Raw genomic sequence first — 20111 nt, forward strand, 5'->3', positions numbered from 1 at the left:
CTCTCTCTCTCTCCTTTGCTCTTCGCCTTTCTTTTTCTCATCTGTGTATTATATCTCTCTCATGGCCTCTTCCTTGACATGTAACCTTCGATCGACATGGAAGATGACAAAATCAAGGACCTCATTGCCAATACAACATTATCTTTCTCATCTTGGTGCTACTGTTGCTCTTCTAGCTCTGTCTTGATAAATACTATCTTTGAACAATTCTAAGGGGAACGCTGGTGAAATCCATGTGTGAAACTCAGGCGTATATTTTCCTGAGGTTGAGATAACAGCTTATGGCCTGTTTTAGCTTCGGAGAAAATTATATGATGGTGCTCTAAATATAAGTGTCTGTATTCTACCATGTGTATGCTGGCTAAATATATGTCATGATGTGGAGTACCTAGGTCGATGACTTTAATGCCTGGTTGGGGACTGACTCTTAACTGGAAAAAGAACTGTTTGGATGACGGACTGGAGTGCTTATTTTTTCACTCTAGTCTAATCATGTTTATACTATTTTGTAACTATTTTCTAATGTTATTGTTAAAAGCTTAAGTTGGGTTATCACGAGACTATAATTTCCTCTTAGGTGAGTATAAGTGATAGTCTAAACTACAAGGAGATGAGGTTTATCCCTAGGCTCGTTTGGTTCACGGAACGGATTTGAGAGGAAATCACTTCCCATGTTGATTCATCATGCCAAGCCTAATAACATCTTGATTCATCAAAGCAAACTCTCATGCCAAGTCTGTGCAACATCAATACACCATCTTCAACTCTTCGTCTAGCTGCCGGAAACATTAGCACAAAACACTCAGCCGCTGGAAGAAGAACAAAGTACTCCCTTGGGACTTACTTCTCCCTCGGGATGCTTTGGGCCTAGTTCTCGCTAACTCAAAAAAAGGGGAGCAACGAATACTTGATTCACCACTCTATTGCAGTCCAAGAATCAATAAGCCTAGATGAGTCTTCCGATGGAAAAGGACCCCAACATACCCATATAAAATCAAATTTTAAAAAAAATAAAATGCATTTAATGCTATATTGTAATTCTATGGGACAATATAGTCATGCAAAATGTGTATTTAATATTGGCTCATTTTCCCAAACTTTCATTTGAAGAGGAAAACAAAACCCAAATGGGAAGGAGAGTTTCACTTTCCCCCTACTTTTCCATGTATAAGATAAGACAACGATTTTCCATGCCTGGACTACCAAATAAGGGAAAGCAATTGATTTCTCATCCCTAAGTCTCCTTTCCTATGAACCAAACAGGGCCTATAACGTAGGGGATTCAATAACCCTCAAAATATCGTTGGGTAACTAATATGCCAAACAATCATAATGTACCATTTTAAGGGTAAAATACAAACTTTTAAATAAATTAACTTAAAACTAATTAACAGTTAACAACCCAGTCCACTACTTTTTACTTTTTATCTTCGCACGTGCCAAGTATCTAGTTTTTGTAAATAAAAAAATTTAATCAAAGAAGAGGAGTTTGTTACACTCACATGAATATTCGAATATAAGACTTTTTTTCACTAAGCTAGGTTGGCAAGAGAGTCTAGTTTTAATTTCTGAGTAAGAACATCTGCTTGCCATTTGGGAGCTCCAAATTGTGATTGTTGGACTTGGTCTAAAATAGGAATTAGCGGTCTTGGTGGCGATAAGAGCGCGACCGGAAAAGCCTTACTGTCTCTCTCTCTCTCTCTCTCAGAACTCATCTGATCCATTAGTTATCTGATTTAAAATTACGCTTTTATTATATAAAAAGTCCCTCATAAAAAATAAAAAAATTATATAAAAAATCCCTCATTAAAAAAAAAAAACAATTATATAAAAAGTCAATCCAAAACCGCAAAAAAAAAAACGAGGCTTTTGGGACGTAATTTCAAATCTGAAGCACAAGGCTTTTGAAAGCCGAATAAACAAACCCCAAACGCAGAGAACCCAAAAACAAAAAAACAAAAAAAAAAAACCTAAACCACACACAAAACGCAGTGGTTGCTTTTGCTTTGCCGAGCCACTGCTTGTTGCAGGTTCTTCCCTCCCAGCGCTCTTCTGTAAAACGGTAACACCTACCCCTAATTCATATATTCTCTCACTGTATTTTTCTTGCTCATGCCGTTTCATTAGGGTTTGTTTGTTGTTTGGTTTTTTGGGTGCGCAGAGCAGATGGATAAGTTCCAGAGGGTGGAGAAGCCCAAGGCCGAGGCTGCGCCTATAAACGAGAATGAGATTCGCATAACCGCTCAAGGCAGAATGAGGAACTATATTACTTACGCCACCACTCTCCTTCAGGTTCCTCCTCTTTTTCCTCACTGCTATCCAACCACAAACATGCCCTTTTAATTATTTTTGTTTCCTCATTTGTTTTGTTCATATTGTACAACACTTTGTGTGTTTGTAGAAAAAAAAACTTCTACCCTTGAATGAAAATGACTATTATGTTGGAATATGTAATTCTTTTTTCTGCGTGAACTTTCCAAATTGTTTATATCTTTTTTTTAAATTAAGTAGGGGGGCAAAGCCCCAAGAAACAGACTACACTAATTGGTAATTGTTTATATCTTTTAGTTCTGCGGGTCTCTCATGGTTTTGAATTGTACCACCCAAAAAAAAACAGAGAGAGAGAGAGAGAGAGAAAAAAAAAGTCTTATGTTTTTTGGGTTACGGGAAATGGAGTGCCAAGATGACATTTAAACGATCTTGGGGGACTGGAAATCTAACAAAGAAGGATGAAATGAATATGAACTATTTTGTAGGTGGAAACATTAAAATTGATGCTAACATCCAGCAAACATGACAACGGGGTTTTTATTATGTCTGACAAGTTCTAACCTCTATTTGCCTAAAAACTACCACTTGTTTCCGATATCATTGTCAAACTTTAATCCAACACATTTGTGGGCATAGATTGGATTAAGTTTTTATTTGATTGCAAACATACTTTTCCCTCTCTTCTGGTCCATGTATTGTCACATGTTTAATTTGCAGTAGTTCTATATACATATTAGTTACTTTTTTGCTTTGGGTTTTCACAATTGAGGTAGAAGTTGCAACTTCAACTGCCTCCCATTGTTTCTGTCAGTGGTTCGTATTTTTCCACATTAAATCCTTTTTTTGGGCTCTACCTTAAAAATTTGTATCTTCTGTAGGAGAAAGGGTCTGATGAAATTATTCTCAAGGCAATGGGCAGAGCTATCAATAAAACTGTGATGATTGCTGAACTAATAAAGGTGAGATAATTTTTCCGTGTGGCATATACATGTGCTTCATGTGTGCATGAGCATTTGTGTCTATACTTATTTGCTGGTAAAGCTCTTCTTCTTCCAGAGAAGGATTGTTGGTCTCCATCAGAATACTTCTATTGGATCAACTGATATTACTGATGTGTATGAGCCCCTGGAAGAAGGCCTGGATCGGTATGAAAGCATATACTCTTCTATGTTTCTAAGCGTATGCTAATGTGAATTTTTTTATTTCCCGCTTGATATTTATTTGAGTGGTTGTGTCTTCTGCTGCAGTGTAGAGAGTACTCGGCATGTTTCAATGATCACTATTACTTTGTCGAAGACGGAGCTTCATACATCCTCTACAGGGTAAGTCATTTAGATTTCTGTTTGGATGCTATGGATGGTGTATTTATGGTGTATCATGAGTGTCCCATTCTGGTCATAAGTGATCTGGTTTTTTACTTTTTTAAATTTGGTAACTTTTATTTGTCACTTGAATCATACGTAAGGTCCAATGTATCCTGAGGAATAACATTACTGGTGATTGGTGCCTAGAATTCCAATTATATCAAGCCAGCTAGAGCCTGGAGATGCACAAACATTGCGTTTTTATGTGATAAAATTCATGGTGTTTGTGTAAGTACGTGGTTTGATAGATTGTGTCTGGATCCAGGACAAAAATACATTAGAATTTTTTTATATTCTGTGTGATTAAGCTATGATCTTGATTCCCTATATGGTTTTTAGAGCATCCCTAATTTTCTTTTATTTACTGGAAATGGAATACAGATACCAACCCCCTCTTCCGGCTGACCAAGTGAAGCCATTGAATGATTTTGAGGATAATGGAGGTGATAGATATGTTATTGTTTATGTCTATGAAGTTACTTCTATGTATAACAACTTCAATATATTGGTTTGTGATGTGTCTTCCATATAATGATTTGATTTCATGAAAATCAGAGGGTTCGCCTAGATTCCGAGGCAGGAGTCGTGGTGGCCGAGGACGAGCTAGGGATAGAGGTATTCCTCTCTGCTCTAAAATTATTTATGTATTTTTGTCACGAGTGTCTTCATAAGCTCTGAAATGGAGTTGGAAATTCTCCCTTTTAAATAAATTACATCTCATTACCCGTGATGATTTCCAGATGTCCTTCGTTACAAGTGTCTTAAGTTGCTCATGGGGTTTTTCTTTGGTTCATGGTACTGTGAGTGCAGGAAACTACAATGGAGTTGGGGATTATAATGGAGATGGTTGGGATGGTGGGCGTGGTTATGGTGGCAGAGGTAGAGGCCGTGGAAGAGGTGGTTCTTTTAGGGGACGAGGAAGAGGTTATGGTCAGTCAGGTGGATACTATGACTATGTTGAAGGTGCACCTGCCCAAGGTCGCGGTAAGTTCTTGGAGTAGTGATTTCTATGCTCTATTGTTATATGCATTTTATTTCCTCTACTGCAATTGCATTTTTTTTTTTGGACTGACTGCAAGTGCACTTGGTTCTTTGGCTTGCAGTAGTAAATGGAAATATTTTATTTTTTTGGTCGAAATAAGTGGAAATCGTTGTAGGTAAATCTGTTAGTGGCTGTATATTTTTCTCCATGTAACTAATAATGTAGTTTATCGATATAATTTATAGCCTTTTTTCTTTTTGGTTTTGTTTTGCCCCGGTTATAAGGACATTATATTTTTCGATCTGTCAAGTTAATTTTTTATTCATTACTTTCTCTCTTTCCTGGCCAACATGCTTTTATTATTGCTAATATCCTTGAACAGAATTTCTCCTCAGCAAAAAGTTTAGGAAATGGAAACTTTTGCACCGTCATTATTCTTAGCTATTATTTTCAGTTGTATTCTTTGCTACTCATCTGTGAACTGTTGGCATTCTTGTTAAGTTCAATCAATTATCTGATAGTAGATGTCCTTTGAAGGTCTCGCAGGGCGTGGTCGAGGCAGAGGAAGAGGCCGTGGTCGTGGTCGTAATACCAGATTGGAAGGACAAGCACCCGCTGCTTGAGCAGATGTTTACAAGATATGTGTGTGGACTTGAGAAAAAGAATGATATATGGGATGCCTGCTCTGCTTATATCGTCGTGAAGTTTGCTGATATATCTATGGGCACTGTCTTTCCTTTGAAGCTTATAAGTGTTGCAACCGTGATGCTTGAAATTTTGTTTTGTAGGTCTTGAGGTAGGAATGTTTTAGTAGTTTTTGCTAATTAAGGTTTTTTTTATACACCTTACAAAAGTTGTAAAATGCTTTTTCTTTTTTCATAGAAATAATAGAGCAGTACATTCTTTTATTCTTAAATGAATATTGCATGCTTAACTCTAATAGTACTACTTGCGTTGATGCAAAGTTCAATAACATCGAATCAATGATTTACCAAAAGTATATGTATCTCTCTTATTATCATACAAATTTGCCACCAAATTGTCTTGAATTTGCACAACAAATCTAGAGTGAACGTCCATGTTTTGATATTAGTCATCAACTTACTTAATAATAAAACAAATTTAAGTTTTAACCACAAAATTTTTTTTCACTTTTGAAAAAATTAAGAAATTTTCGAGCATTTGGGTGCGATGGAATTTCCCCTATAATCATGAATTTCGGCCACCTTCGAGTAGGGTCAAGTCTAGCAACATCATATGACTATATTAGGCATCGATACAGGGATGGACCTATGCTATGTACAACCTGGGCTATAGCCCAGGTTAGGTTTTTTCTTTTCTTATAGTTAGTGTTAATGTTGAAGCATATATGATGAAAAATTGGTGGCATTGTTAGTGTAAAATAGGCATTTTAAACAAATAAAATAAAATGATATGTTCTCAAATTAAATTTATATATATTTATGATTAATTTCATAGCATCCCTTAAGTGTTTAGTCAAGCCTAAAATTTAACAGTCTAGTAAAGTAAATCTAGTCCACCCCATTTTGAAATATTGGGTCTGTCCCTGCATCGATATATGTGTACTTTCACTTGGAATTTGTGACTATTTCTTTTACTCTTAAATGACAAATTTGTCTTCTTGCATCCTTTGCATTTTGATATATTGATTCACGTGATGTGATAAGTTACACAAATTTTTATGACTCATATACTTTATTTTTGGAAATTTGGAAATTAGTATGTTCTAAACTTGTCATAAGTGTCACGTGTGTTGTGATCTTAGAAGAAAGACTTTCATCAGAAATCATCTTAGTGATATTTTTTCTTCTCTTATCACTTGGAAACCAAATAGTGGAAAAGTTATTTTATGTATAATGACAGCTGATCTTATTGAATTTAATTTTGATGTCCTATTGAGTGTTATTAGTTTTTTTTATGAGATTTTGGGATTGGACTTATTTTAAGAGATCGATGGCAGTTTTATAATTTATAAGAAATTAAAAGCCTCTTTGCTATGTTGTAAATGAATTTTGAGTGTGTTTCTAAAGTCCAATTCACATAGGGTTTTTATTTTTTATTATTTTTTATTATTTATAATTTGGGCTCCTATGTTGGATATAATAGTGAATCTTCCTAATTTGTATACCATATTTTTTATCCTCACCAAGAATCGTTATGGCTTGCAATTCTGTATTAGCATTCTGGTTAAAAAATTTTGCTAATCAATTTAGCTTTCTTAAGTATGTTTGAGCTTCTCATCTTGCTTTAGATATATTGTAACATCATATGAAGTGTATAGGTATAAATGGTTGACCATAATATTCTCTTTTGAATATAGGTGCTGCTGGTTTATGCTTGAATGAGTTCGACGTGCCTCGTGAGTCATCACTCTCAATGCTCATGTCGGCTTTATGTTGACTTTTACGTTAACAATCGCAAAGACCCCTTGGTTCAGAGACAGCACACCAGAAAGAGCCCGAACCAACCCATTTCCTTACGCATCCACGTCATCATCGTCTTCCCCAAAGGACTACTGGTTGCTGACACTCGAAGAGGACTTTTTTCCAGAAACACATAAACTTTGTGAATTCTAACATGGTGGAGCTCTGGTTGGAGTTCTCTGTAATGTTGCTTGTAACGAACAATGTGACTTGATTTGATGAGGTATGAGGAAAAATCATTTGCAGTTTGTAGTTTGATTAATTCACCTTAAAACAAGTGTGCTAAAGATTGTGATAAGAACAAGCCAAATTTTATTGAGGTACCAATAAAATTTTCTTTCTGCTTTTATCATATCTAAACAATAGAAACAACAAATTTTCTCTAACCGCACAGACCCTGAGCCTCCCCCCTTCCTCTCTACTCTCTTCGTCCACGCTTCTTTGCTTTGATTCATAAATAATGGCGGACTCAGAAATTTTTCTAAGAATGGACAAAAATATACTTTTTTTGGGAGATCTTTTATAACCAGGAATTTTTGGGCTGATTAATATTATATGGTATGATTTTTTTTATTTTTTTTAAATACGAAATATGGTAGGATTTCATATGGTAGAAGAAAAAAAAAATTCTGATGTGCGTGGCAAGGATAGGCTCAATTCTAAGAGCATTCACAATAGGGGGTGTAAATTCAGGGGTGTAAAGTCACTTTTACATCCCCTTTACACCTCCGGAGGGTGTAAATATGTTTTTTGCTCTAATGGAAAAAGATGTAAATCTAAGATGTATAATTGTTTTGTTTTCTTAATTCGTTTTTGTGTTAAATTTGTATTTTGTGTTTACTTTATAAAATTAATTTTTTTGTATTAGGTTAATTTTATTTTTCTAAACAAATAGACCTAAAAATATTTAAATTCGGAGAAGATATGATTTCATCCAAAAAGAATCGTTGGATCGTAAAGCACATTTAATCTGAACCGTTGGTATCTTCATTTCAGTCATATGTACGCTTTTATAATTTGCAATGAATAAAAAAAATGTTAAATTACTTTTACATGCTGTTTAAAAGAATAGAAAATAAATAAAAAGCCAAAAAATTGCCCCGCATGTGAATTTTTTTTCCAGCAATTACTGTAGCCGTGGGTCCCAGCCTTTTATGCTGACTTTTCTTCATTTTCTTCTTTTTCTTTGGGTGGGTCTCGCCTTACATCCCCATTGTGGTGATGTATATTTACATCCCTTTACATCTCCCCATTGGAGACGATTCCAATGACAAGGGGTGTATATTTAACATACACCCCCCACTGTGGATGCTCTAAAAGATAAGTGAGTTAATATTTAATTGTAGTTGATTTTATTGTACAATTAAGACTAAAATACAAAACCAGCACTGGTTTAAAGCCTAGTCGAACTCCTTCGTAGGTTCTCCATTGCGCACAAATCCCCCTCCCCTACTTTTCTCTCTTTAGTCCTCTCATCATCTCCTCTCCAACCCCCCTCCCCTCCCTTCCCTTCTTACCCTCATTTTCCCTCTCCTTTCTCTTTTTTGTTTTTGTTTTCTTTTTTGCAGATCTAAGGTTCGAGTTTTTGATTTTCTTGGGGACAATGGCTGCCTTTGTTGGGTTGTTTTGAGGATCTCGGGTTCTAGCTCTTGATTTACTTCATGTGTTTTAGTTTTTATTTGTAATAACTACATCAACTCTTTTTGAGTTTGTTACATGTTCGTAGCCTCTACTCGTAATTTTTTACCTGTGAGCATTAAAGATTGTAGTTTGCAGTTGTAGTTTTGTGCATTGTGGTTTATGCCTGACTTTTGCAAGCTTGTGACTTTTATGTCGAAATTTCTTTGACCATCTATGGCTATTTGTGGAGGTACACTTGTGCGCTTGATGTTTCTGGTGGAGTCCTCCGTATTTGGATTAACCCTTTGTAGTTACTGCTCTTCCGTATTTGTTATAACCTTGTGTGATTATGTGTATTTGTACTGACTTTTGTGGTTAATTGCCTTTGTGCTTGAATTATAAATACAATCTATCGTCTTTATCTATAATAAAAAATAAAAAATAAAAACAAAAAGAGAATACCAAGCGGCCAGCCTCAAACTTAAGTTTAACTTCATTAATTTTATTCCAAATTAAACCAAATAAAAGTTGACCTATTGATTAAACTTTGTACACCATTACCAAAATCACTTAGTCAGCAGCCTAATCCCACACACAACACATTGGCCGGCCCCCCCAAAAAAAAAAACACACAAGTGTCATTTAACTTCATTTTCCTTATTTTCATAAATTCTTGTATTTTAGGAATTCGTTTTTTAATAAGCAATAGTCTGAAGGACAATGGGGAAGAAAGTTTGTCACACACACACGACTAAGGCTCTTTTTCATTAGGCTAGACCAACACCAAGTATTTTGGGAATTTAATTTGAGTATTTATGGTTATTCGAAAAAACATGATGTTGCTTAAAATTGATCACATTTCAAGGCACATCAGGGGAATACATCGGTGTTGGTTTGCTGAACATATCATGAACCAAGTTTGACGAAAGCCTAAGAATCTCAACTAAACAAACCATACACAAATTTGAACACCGGCCTTCTGGAACATTCGATTTCTTCTGGGAAAAAAACACCTTATATTAAATGGAGTTGGCTTCATTCATGCCAAACTAATTATGGATTAGGGCTGTTCTTCTCCATTTGAACCCAACATTCGTCTGAGTACACTAGCAAACCCAGTCATGGTTCAACCCAAAACAAAACCAAAAATTAGTACTACTACAGCCATCCAAACTGTGCCGCCACCGCTGTATTCAAATAATAATTTGCTATGATCAAGTGTACGTTTTTACTTTCAAGTTCTTCGATTCCTAGTATTTTATTATTTCAATTCTCAAGTTTATTTAGTTTACACTTATAGTTCTTAATATAAAGATTTTAGTCAAGTTTTCCTGCAAGTAAGTTTTAATTAGTCAATTGATTTTAAGACCATTCATATTATTCACAATTGTCTATCCTAAAATATTAATTAGAAACATTTAATTATTTAGGATTATTAATGACCCAATCCCTCAAGTTTCCATTGCAGTAACAGACTAAAAGAAATTAGGATTAATGAGCAAGAAGGGTTAAGAAATATTATGCAGCAATTAAGCAAGGGGAACGCCCAATCTCTCTACTTGGCACAAAAAGCAATTGATATAACTAAGATAAGCCAATCCCATCTCCTTCTCCTAGCTAAGTGACTAAAATTCCCATTAGGGTTTCTCCTTTTAAAATGTCCTCACCTTCTTCCCATGTGCTGATCCTGCATTCACTGGTTTGCTCGTCAGATAAATACTCGCAAGAGACCGGTATCTTCGCTTCTTGGGCCGATCAACATCTTCTTCTTTCCCAAAAATCTCTTCAATCTTTGCCCAAGTGATCACATTGATCAACGGGCTCTGATCAACCTCCTCACCCTCGTGCTTGGTGTTCTTGTTGCTGCTGCTGCTGCTGCTGCTGCTGCTGTTATTGTTGTTATCTTCGTCGCTAAGCTGCATCAGCTGCTGCGCCGCGGCCAACTCTGACTCGGTCATGGCCTTATCAGGACGATCGGTTTTTCGAGACGATTTTTCCATTGAAGAGAATTGGTTTGGAAAAATAGACATGGAAAGAGAAACGGGTGGTTTTATCTTTCTCGTGTGGTTATATTGGGATTTTTATTGGTTGGTTGTAAGGGTTTGGCGTAGAGCGTGTTTTGCGGGTACGTGTTGTATGAGTTTTGAAGGAAGGGAGAGAGAGGGAAGCAAGAAACTGCAGCGTTGGTCCTATGGAGGTGGGTGGAAGATGTGATTTCCCTTACGTGGATTTTATTTATATTTAATATGTTTTTATATTGTTATAGTATATAGCTTCTCATCAATCTTATAAGTGCACATCTCATTTAACGCGGTTGGATTTAGATTTCAACAACACATTGACTTGCTTTCTTGACTAATCATGATGAGTCATAAAACGAAATTGTCCGTTTTCTTGTTTCTTTTTTTTATTTTTTATTTTTTATTTTTTTGGTTTCTTTGATTAAGTTAGTCAATATAGACTAAAAACAGGTAAACAAGGAGACTGCAGAGAGGGGTGTTGTTGTCCTGGTCCACCATAGGAATTGTTTCACATCCCATAATAAGCCGCTTTCCAGATGGAATTGATGAAAGGTTGAATTGAACGCCACCAAATTGACTAAGGTCCTTCAATCTCTTAAAAATGTTTAAGTTTAATGTAAGTGATGGTAGGGTTGCAATTTGGGTTGTAGTTGAGATATGAACTTAAACCAATACAAGTCTATAGGTTAATGATTATTTAGTCATATAGCATTTAGTTTTCACATTATTATGGACGATCTGTTGCATTGTTGAATTGTTGAATATATACATATATGTAGAGAGAAATTCTCTGTGTAGAATATATGTTGTTGAACTTGTCGAGAAGGAACTGAGTCAATGTTGTAACAACCCTTTCCGGATTTTCTTTTTTATCTTCAAAATTTTAGTGTAAACTCAGATTTTCGAGCCTCATTTTTTTTGGGAACTGGATCCTGGAATTTCTTTTGCACTAGCATGTAGAGTCATCTCCTCCATGAGCCAGTAGGCACAAATAGTGCACGAATCGGAATTATAACCAGAAAGTTATGGTCAACAAAAATGCAAGGCCAATTTTGTAACTTTTGAAAAGAAAAAAAAAAATTTAAAACCTAAAAACTCTCTCTCTCTCTCTCTCTCTCTCTCTCTCTCTCTCTCTCTCTCCCCCCTCATGACTCGCCGCACACAACGAGGAAAAGCCAAGAAGTCACGGTGTTGCACAACCCAGCCTCACAGTCCAGCCACATTCCGATTGATTTTCCGGCTGATATAAGTCTCCGTTGGTAATGGCCCCTTCTTTAGTTTTGTTCATCTCTCAACAAGGAACAACTTCCTAGTTGACAACACCTTCATAATGGCCTCCCAGCATCCGGTGTAGGGCTAGAAAGATAATCAGTTTTCTAAATTTTTTAATGTCGTGTCCGGCAATTCTGATGACGATTTTTGTCTATCCAGGTCTTATCCTCTCATAGTGCTCTACATGTTGACGTAGGTGCATTGTATCAATTTTGGGGTTTTAGGAATTGATTTGAACATCCACGGCTGTAGTCGGTGGTGGCATTGCATGGCAGATTGGAGTTTTGCCTAATATGGACAACAGTGTGCTCGGATTTGGGAAATCCAGTTGTTTGATCAACGATTGGAGTTTCGGCTAATATGGATCGTTTGATCAGGAACAATAGGACCATTTGATCAATCCCATTTCGAAATATGTCGCTCCTCGTGTCACCAGAAGTGTGTAGGACCGTATGATCTTCCGGATCGATGATTTTAGGGTTTAGTTAGTCGATCACCGTCGGATTGTGCAAGCTACGTTAATCCAACTGTTCGTGAACAAATTTCTAGGGTGTGTTCAGTGGATCATAGTTGACCCTTGACCCGTAGGAACTTTCATATCATAATTCTTAGTTTGTGGGCCCTGCATATCAATTATATTATATAATATTTATTATAATATTGAATTGTTGTAGGTAAGACATCCTTTTTATATGACGCGCTTGCTGCAACTTAGACTGTGTAGTTAAAAACTGAAGAGGTTTATGATTTGAGTGAACTACAACTTCTTTTCCCAACAAGTAAGCTTTCCAATGCTTCACTGCTTGATGCATTGCATACAGCTCCTTGTCATAAGTCGGATAGTTCAATACTGGTCCACTAAACATCTTAGAATGGTATGCAACTGGTTTCTCATCTTGAAATAATACGGCTCACATGGCATAGTTCAATGCATCTGCTTCCACTTCAAATGGTTTATGCATATTCGGTAATGCTAGTACTGGGGCCTCTATAATCTTTCGTTTCAACAACTGGAAAGTTTCTTCATGGTTTCTTGACCATTCAAACTTTTGATTAGCCTTTGTAAGAGAATGTAAGGATGCTGTAATTTGTGAAAAGTACAGAATAAACTTTCACCTATAAAGCTCCAAACTTCAGTTACTGAACGGGGTGTAGGCCATTGAGAAATCACATGTACTTTCTCTAGGTCCATTTTCAGTTCTCCTGCACCAACAATGAATCCTAAGTATACAAGGTGTTGTTTCCCAAATTCATGCTTCTTACTATTTAACTGTAACTGATTTGTTCGTAGAACCTCCAAAACTTGAGCAATATGATGAAGATGATCTTCCCATGTGACACTAAATATGAGAATGTCATCTAAGTATACAATGACGAAGTCGTCAATGAAAGGGCGGAGTACCTCATTCATCAATCGCATGAATGTAGATAGAGCATTACATAACCCGAATGGCATGATTAACCACTCAAAGAGTCCAGTTCGTCTTGAAAGCAGTCTTCTAAGTGTCTTCTTCATGGATGCGAACCTGCTGATAGCCGAATTTGAGACCTAGCTTCGTAAAGTAACGAGCACCATATAATTGATCTAACAAGTCATCAATCCTTGGTAATGGATACCAATTCTTAATGATTATTTTGTTCAGTGTCCTATAATCAACACACATACACCAGCCTCCGTCTTTCTTAGGCGCAAGTAACACTGGCGAACCACATGGTGAGCAACTAGGTTTAATGACTCATTGTTTAAGAAGTCCTTGAATTTGCTTCTTGATCTCATCAAATTCAGTCAAATAAGTGCGATACAAACCCAAGTGTGGTAGAGGTGAATCTCCTACCAACTAGATATCATGCTCCACAACTCTCCTCGGTGGCAAACCATGCACTTCCTGAAATAATTCCTTGGACTTCTCTTGCAATTTCCCTATGTTTGAGCATTGCGTATGAGATAAAGACAAAGTAGTCAATGTCACAGCTCCAGAACTCTGATCTTGAGGTCAAATCATCAACAAAACGAATCGCTCACATGAATTGACTAACCTCTTGGCTTGGTTAGCTGTGAGCAAATTATCTGTAGCTTGAGGCTTGTAAGCGTTGATGTGGAACTCCTTCACATCCTTCACAAGTCGATACTTGCGAAGCCTCCGATAATGAATGGCATCTCGGTCCCATAAATATGGACTGCCTAATATGACTTGGCAAACTTCCAAAGGAACCACGTCACATGTCACCTCATCGATATATCGATTGGTGATAGAAAATTTGAAGGTACATTGCTTTGTGATATGTAAGTCAACATCCTTCTGAATCCATCCTAGCGAGTATAACTTAGGATGTGGTGTGGTGTCCAAACCCACTTTTCTTAATAAAGCCTATGAAATCAGGTTTTTTTGACTTCTAGGGTCAATGATAACTTGTACAACACTTTGCTTCACTTGAATATTCACATTAAACAACTTTTCACGGTTGTACGTGTCTTTAGTATCCTCTGGTCTTGTCATAAGGGTAATTGTAATATCAGGTTGCTTCAAATCTGGAAGCTTTTCTGCCTGTTGTGCAGTTAAGGTGGCTTTTCTGTCATTTCTCCCCCTGGTTTTTTTTTTTTTTTTTTTTTTTTTTTTTTTTTTTTTTTTTTTGGCGCGCAACTCATGATAGGGTATCCAGCACTTGTCTTTGGCATGTTTGCTAGTTTGATAGTGATCACAGTAGACCTTCTATGTCAGACCTTCCTTACTCTGCTTCTCTTTTTTCTACCAGTCAGTTTTGTTGACAGGTTTTAACCTGTCATCCTTCTAGTCAGTTCTTTTATTTTTCGCCTCAATGGTGATGGCCTTCATAGTAGCTTCTTCAAAAGTATCTATGGTGAACAATTTTAGTTCTTTCCGTATGTAGTTGGCAAGACCTCTGGTATACTTCATGAAAACATTGTAGTCGTCGATTTCAATGTCCAGAGCCATAGCTTATGTGTCATCTTCATCTTCGCTATCCTCAACAACCTTTTTCTTGAGCTTTTGATTAGGCAAATATATATGAAGTTGATGGACACTAAGGTTTTCCAGTCTTCAAACTCCCCACGAGTTTAAGGATTGACGGGGACAAGTTTTCAACTTGTTGCTCAAGCTTAGTGATACAATCGCCATCACTAGATGTATCTTGTTTGTTTTCTCCAGTCATAATGTCTCTCTTGGACCTTGACTTTTGGTGTACGAGTAAAGGACCTAAAAGTTCTTCTCTAGAAGCTTTGCGTACCATCACACTCTCGGATTTGGTGCTCTAATACCACTTGATCCAAAACTTCTAGTCGATAGAAGTATGAATTCCTAGTTTATAGGAATAAGGGAACGAGAGGAATTTTAAGACAATTAGAGAAACAAAAGGAAGAAGCAAAGGAACTGTTTTGAGTCTACTTATCTATTACATTCAATAACTTACGTATTTATACAAGTTATGGCTTCCAAAAATAACTAAAGTAAAACAGTAGATGAAGTTAAACCATAAAATTTATGTGGTTTAAAAGCTTCCTACGTACTTAAGCCATGAAAAAGTGGTGGCTTAAGATCAATTCTCTTTTAAACCACAAATTATTTGTGGATTAAATAATATAATTGATTTATATCAATTATATTATATTATATTTATTATAAGATCCTCCTAGATCACCCATGATCCATTGCTACTCCTTATAAGTTTATCATATGGTTAAATATATATACTTGAGTTGAGTTTTTCGAAATTATTCTTGATTATTATGATTTCTAGATTTTATTATGACCACATGTCTGTGCATATATATTTATATACATGTATAAATATATTTATTTATTTATTTATTTATATTTTTCTTTTATGGAGACATCCGGATGTTATTACTGTGCTGATGCCATGTATTTTTTACTACCTATCTCTGTTTACAATCATGTCTATGCTATAATAACATGTGTATATATATAAGTGTGTCCTTATTTGAGGAACACCCTTCTAGGGCCCACCACACATTGTATTTCAATTATTCAAATCGTCTAGGTCTTAGATATTCCCTCAAAGATCATCTCTGCAAAAAATCACTTGAATCCGAAATAACTTGACCATTCAATTAGATGGTCATTATTATAGTATTTTCTTGAAGTACCGTGTTCGTCTATTTTGTTGGTCCCAACTAGATACTTTAATGATTTTCAATTTGCCTGATTTTCTGTAACGATGATCTATGAATGAAGACTTGAAAAATAGAAAGTTTGGAGATCATTGAAAAAAAAAATTTCATAGGGACCCTGTGTCCCTCAAATATGTATATATTTATACTTTGGAATTGAGAAAGTAGTTTCCAATTCACCTTATGAGTAACCAGCCCAATTACAGTGATATATACTCTAGTCTTTGGGATCCATCAAGACATACATATACTTTTTGGGAGATGTGCCAGGATGCCTTGCTTTTTAGGCGTCATCAACGTGCATAATGACCAACTAGTTCACTCAGCTTATCCCCCATCCTATGTGGTTGGACATCTCATCCCCCATCCCTAATCCCCCTACCACAACCTGTGTGGCTGCAAAGGCGGAAGGGAGGCTAGGCCAGAAGTGGCCTTGTCCTTTGGTATATCTATAGCATATGGAAGGAGATAAAGAAAAATGATAAAATTTCAGCTTATGGCCCCCTAAACATTGAATCATAGCTCTGCCCCTATGTGGCTGGATAGCTTATCCCCCATCCCCAATCCCTCAACCGCACATACATCGAGATTACTATATACATGTGGGTGTCAGCTCTTCCCTGAGTACAAGTTTGGTGAGGTTTTAAGTACAATTACAAGTTGATTTTCAAAGGGTATGTTGAACTTGTTAGCGTCAGCTTTAGTTTGTTAGCATCGATTTCAGTTTGTTAGCTTCAATTTCAATTGTTTTATTGATGTGACACACATCATAACACATATTTTAAATCATTAGATTTTAAACCATCAGATTAAAGAATTTTGAATGGCTAGGATTACATTTAGAAAAAAAAATATTCACTTTTTAAAAGTAATTAATACACATTGAAAATAACAAAACCTTTCAAATCTTTTTCATTTTTTTCATTTTTTTTCTTCTCTCTCCTTCATTTCTGCTTGGTTGTAGCATTTATGTACCCAAAGTCTGTTTCTGCATTACTCTCCAAGCCATCATCCGTATTTCAACCAGACGTCTTCTTCTCTAACTTTTCTAACTATTTTTTTTTTCTCTCTCTCTCTCTCTCTCTCTCTCTCTCTATCTCTAAACCTTCTCATTCATGACACTTTTTTTGGATTTAGATGAAAAAGAAAGGAAGCTTTTATTAAGAAAGAAAGGAAATCAAAGAATTAATGGGTGTAAACTTAACTTTAGATATATTTGCTCTGATATGCTCTTTGTACTCTGATATTTGCTCTAGAGACTTAGTAAATTCTTGTTGGATTGTGATATTTAACATTGTGCACGCTGAACTTTTGGAAGCTTAGTATTGTGTTTTTCCTACAGGTGTACGGTTTGGGTAATGTTCTATTTATGGGTATAAGGGGAGTGCTGGATTTTCGGCAAATGTCCAATGGTTTAAGTTGTTTTTAAACAAAACTAAGGGTATTTGGGCCTGAAATCAGTCAGATGTCAGACATGCACAACTTCCCTCTCGGGTTCTAAGAGCAACTTCACCTATTTGCCCTTAGCCACGGTAAGGGGGGAGCTAGGGCAGCTACTATTCAAGTGAATAGTGGTTGCCCTTGCAAATAGTATTTTGTGTTTCCACCCATTGTCATGGCTAAGGGCAATTACTATTCATTTTTTTGTTTTTTCCCCTATTTTTTAATGAAAATAATTAATTTGGATAATATTTTCAGATAAGATTTTCGGGTTCCTACGTGTCAAGACTATTCATAATCGGATAAAATTTCCGGATAAGATTTTTGGATTCAAATTTTGGATGAATTTCAAAATTCAAATTTCAGATAAATTTTTGGGTTCAAATTTCGAATGAATTTCAAAATTCAAATTTCAGATAAATTTGGGTTCAAATTTCAGATAAATTTGGGTTCAAATTTCGGATGAATTTCAAAATTTGAATTTCATACAAATTAGGGTTCAAATTTCGGATGAATTTCAAATTTCAGATAAGATTTTCATCCAATCAAATCAAGCCACGTGGCATGTCTATCTTGCCAAAATTTTCTATAAAACCAGAGGCTCAGCTCATACCTCTCACACCACATCTTTCTATATTTTCATTTCTCAGAGTTTAGATTTCATACTTCATTCATTCTCAATGGAAGATTTTAGGAGATGCTTGGAGAGGCAAGAGCGAGAAACAAATGAGAGAAACTGTAGAGCAGATGAAATCAATGAGTTGCAGAGACAAGTCGATGAACAAGTTGTCATAGCAGTGGCTTTGCAAGATGAAGAGAACCAAGGTCGTCGCCGTGGTTCACAAGTCGGTCACTGCCGGAATGTGGACAGATATAGGCATTCTCGGGATAAGAATCTTTTGGAAGATTATTTTATCTCAACTTTTTTGTACTCAGATGTTGATTTTCGAAGGCGATTTAGAATGCAACCCCATTTGTTCAATAAAGTCATGCATAATATTTGCAATTATGATGCATACTTTGTTCAAAAGTGTGATGCTACTGGGGTTTTGGGGCTTCTTCCGGAGCAAAAGCTTACAGCTGTTATACGAATGTTGGCGTATGGAGCATCTGCTGATCAGGTGGATGAGATTGCCCGGATAGGGAAGTCCACTACGTTGGAGGCTTTGGTAAGATTTTGTCAAGCAGTTGAAACTCTGTACACTAGGGACTACCTGCGTAGACCTACTCCCAGGGACCTCCAACGGCTTCTACAAAAAGCCGAAGCTCGAGGATTTCTAGGAATGATTGGTAGCATCGACTGCATGCACTGGCAATGGAAGAATTGCCCAACTGCCTGGTAAGGTGATTACGGAAATAGAAAACGCCAAAAAAGTATCATCCTTGAAGCCGTTGCTGGCTTCGACACATGGGTTTGGCATGCCTTCTTTGGAATTACAGGATCCCAAAATGACCTCAACGTGCTGGGTCAATCCCCGGTCTTCAACGATGTATTGAGAGGCCAGGGCCCCAATATCACCTATCAAGTCAACAATACAGTGTACCAGACGGGGGATTATCTAGCTGACGGCATCTACCCGAGGTGGACCACTTTTGTCAAATCCATTCCGAATCCCTGATCCCAGAAGCAAAAATTATTTGCTACCTATCAAGAAGGATACATGAAAGATGTCGAAAGGTGTTTTGGCATCCTTCAAGCTCGATGGTTGATTATTCGAGGTGCGGCCCGTATGTTTGATGAGGAGATCCTCAGAAGCATTATGATGACTTGCATCATCCTCCATAATATGATTGTGGAGGATGAGTACGATTATGATGCTTTAGAGGTCTACGAACCGGATCCAATGAACACGACCTTGACACGGATTTATGAAAGGCCCATGGGGCCAAATGGAGAACAGTTTGAGCCGGAACCGTTGGTGAGGGATGGTCATTTCATGACCCGAATGATAGATCGATATACAGAGATGCAATCTTCGTATATTCATGAAATGCATCAAGTTCACTTGATGGAGCATCTATGGGCGGTGAAAGGCAATGAAGATGAATGATGGAGCATAGATGCTTTTGTTATGTTTTATTTAGTTATGGTTAGGTTGTGTTGTATTTTTATTTATTATGGTTTGGTTGTGGTTTGTTATTATTATTGTGCCTTGTTTGTAGTTTTTTTTATTTTAATTATGTTTTGTTTGATGTATGGAATATGTTGAATAAAAAGGTATTTTATTGAATGCTTTGTTTATTAAATAAAGAAATCCAATACAAGTCATTAAGAATTACTACTACTAAAATAAAATACATGAATTACAACAACTTTAATAGAAAACATGAAAAATACAAATACATAAAAGGTATGCTAACTAATTTAATGGTTTTCATCATTTAACCAATCCATGTTGCTAGGCTCATCATCCCAGAAAAGTCTTCTTCTCATAACATCCCTTCGTTCTAGCTTCCAAAATTGTTTTGTTTCAGGGGACATATGACTTGTATCCATCGCCATGGTTTCCTGATCCGTCTTGTCCATATCTTTTTTGCGCAAATACT

General features: G+C 36.4%; 2 protein-coding genes across 5 annotated transcripts; one reads left to right on the forward strand and one right to left on the reverse strand.

The window, feature by feature from the left end:
• Positions 1–1879: 1879 nt before the first annotated feature.
• Positions 1880–5525, forward strand: LOC117631407 (ribonuclease P protein subunit p25-like protein). 4 transcript variants are annotated; one of them, XM_034364543.1, is made up of 9 exons: positions 1880–2062; positions 2162–2292; positions 3150–3230; positions 3313–3416; positions 3519–3593; positions 4017–4078; positions 4191–4250; positions 4446–4619; positions 5164–5525. In XM_034364543.1, exons 2-9 carry the CDS (start codon positions 2167–2169, stop codon positions 5238–5240), a joined length of 759 nt encoding a protein of 252 aa, XP_034220434.1. In that variant the 5' UTR covers positions 1880–2062; positions 2162–2166; the 3' UTR covers positions 5241–5525. The 4 variants fall into 4 exon arrangements, with proteins under 4 accessions (XP_034220434.1, XP_034220433.1, XP_034220436.1 ...); XM_034364542.1 differs by having other exon boundaries at positions 1883–2062; positions 5155–5525; XM_034364545.1 differs by having other exon boundaries at positions 1883–2062; positions 3328–3416.
• Positions 5526–9541: 4016 nt separating this feature from the next.
• On the reverse strand, positions 9542–10817 carry LOC117632203. Its single transcript, XM_034365630.1, has 2 exons — positions 10349–10817; positions 9542–9679 (listed from the first exon to the last, which is right to left on the reverse strand). Exons 1-2 carry the CDS (start codon positions 10709–10711, stop codon positions 9542–9544), a joined length of 501 nt encoding a protein of 166 aa, XP_034221521.1. The 5' UTR covers positions 10712–10817.
• Positions 10818–20111: the final 9294 nt, after the last annotated feature.

The sequence above is a fragment of the Prunus dulcis genome, chromosome 6, assembly GCF_902201215.1.
Source record: "Prunus dulcis chromosome 6, ALMONDv2, whole genome shotgun sequence".
NCBI lineage: Eukaryota > Viridiplantae > Streptophyta > Magnoliopsida > Rosales > Rosaceae > Prunus > Prunus dulcis.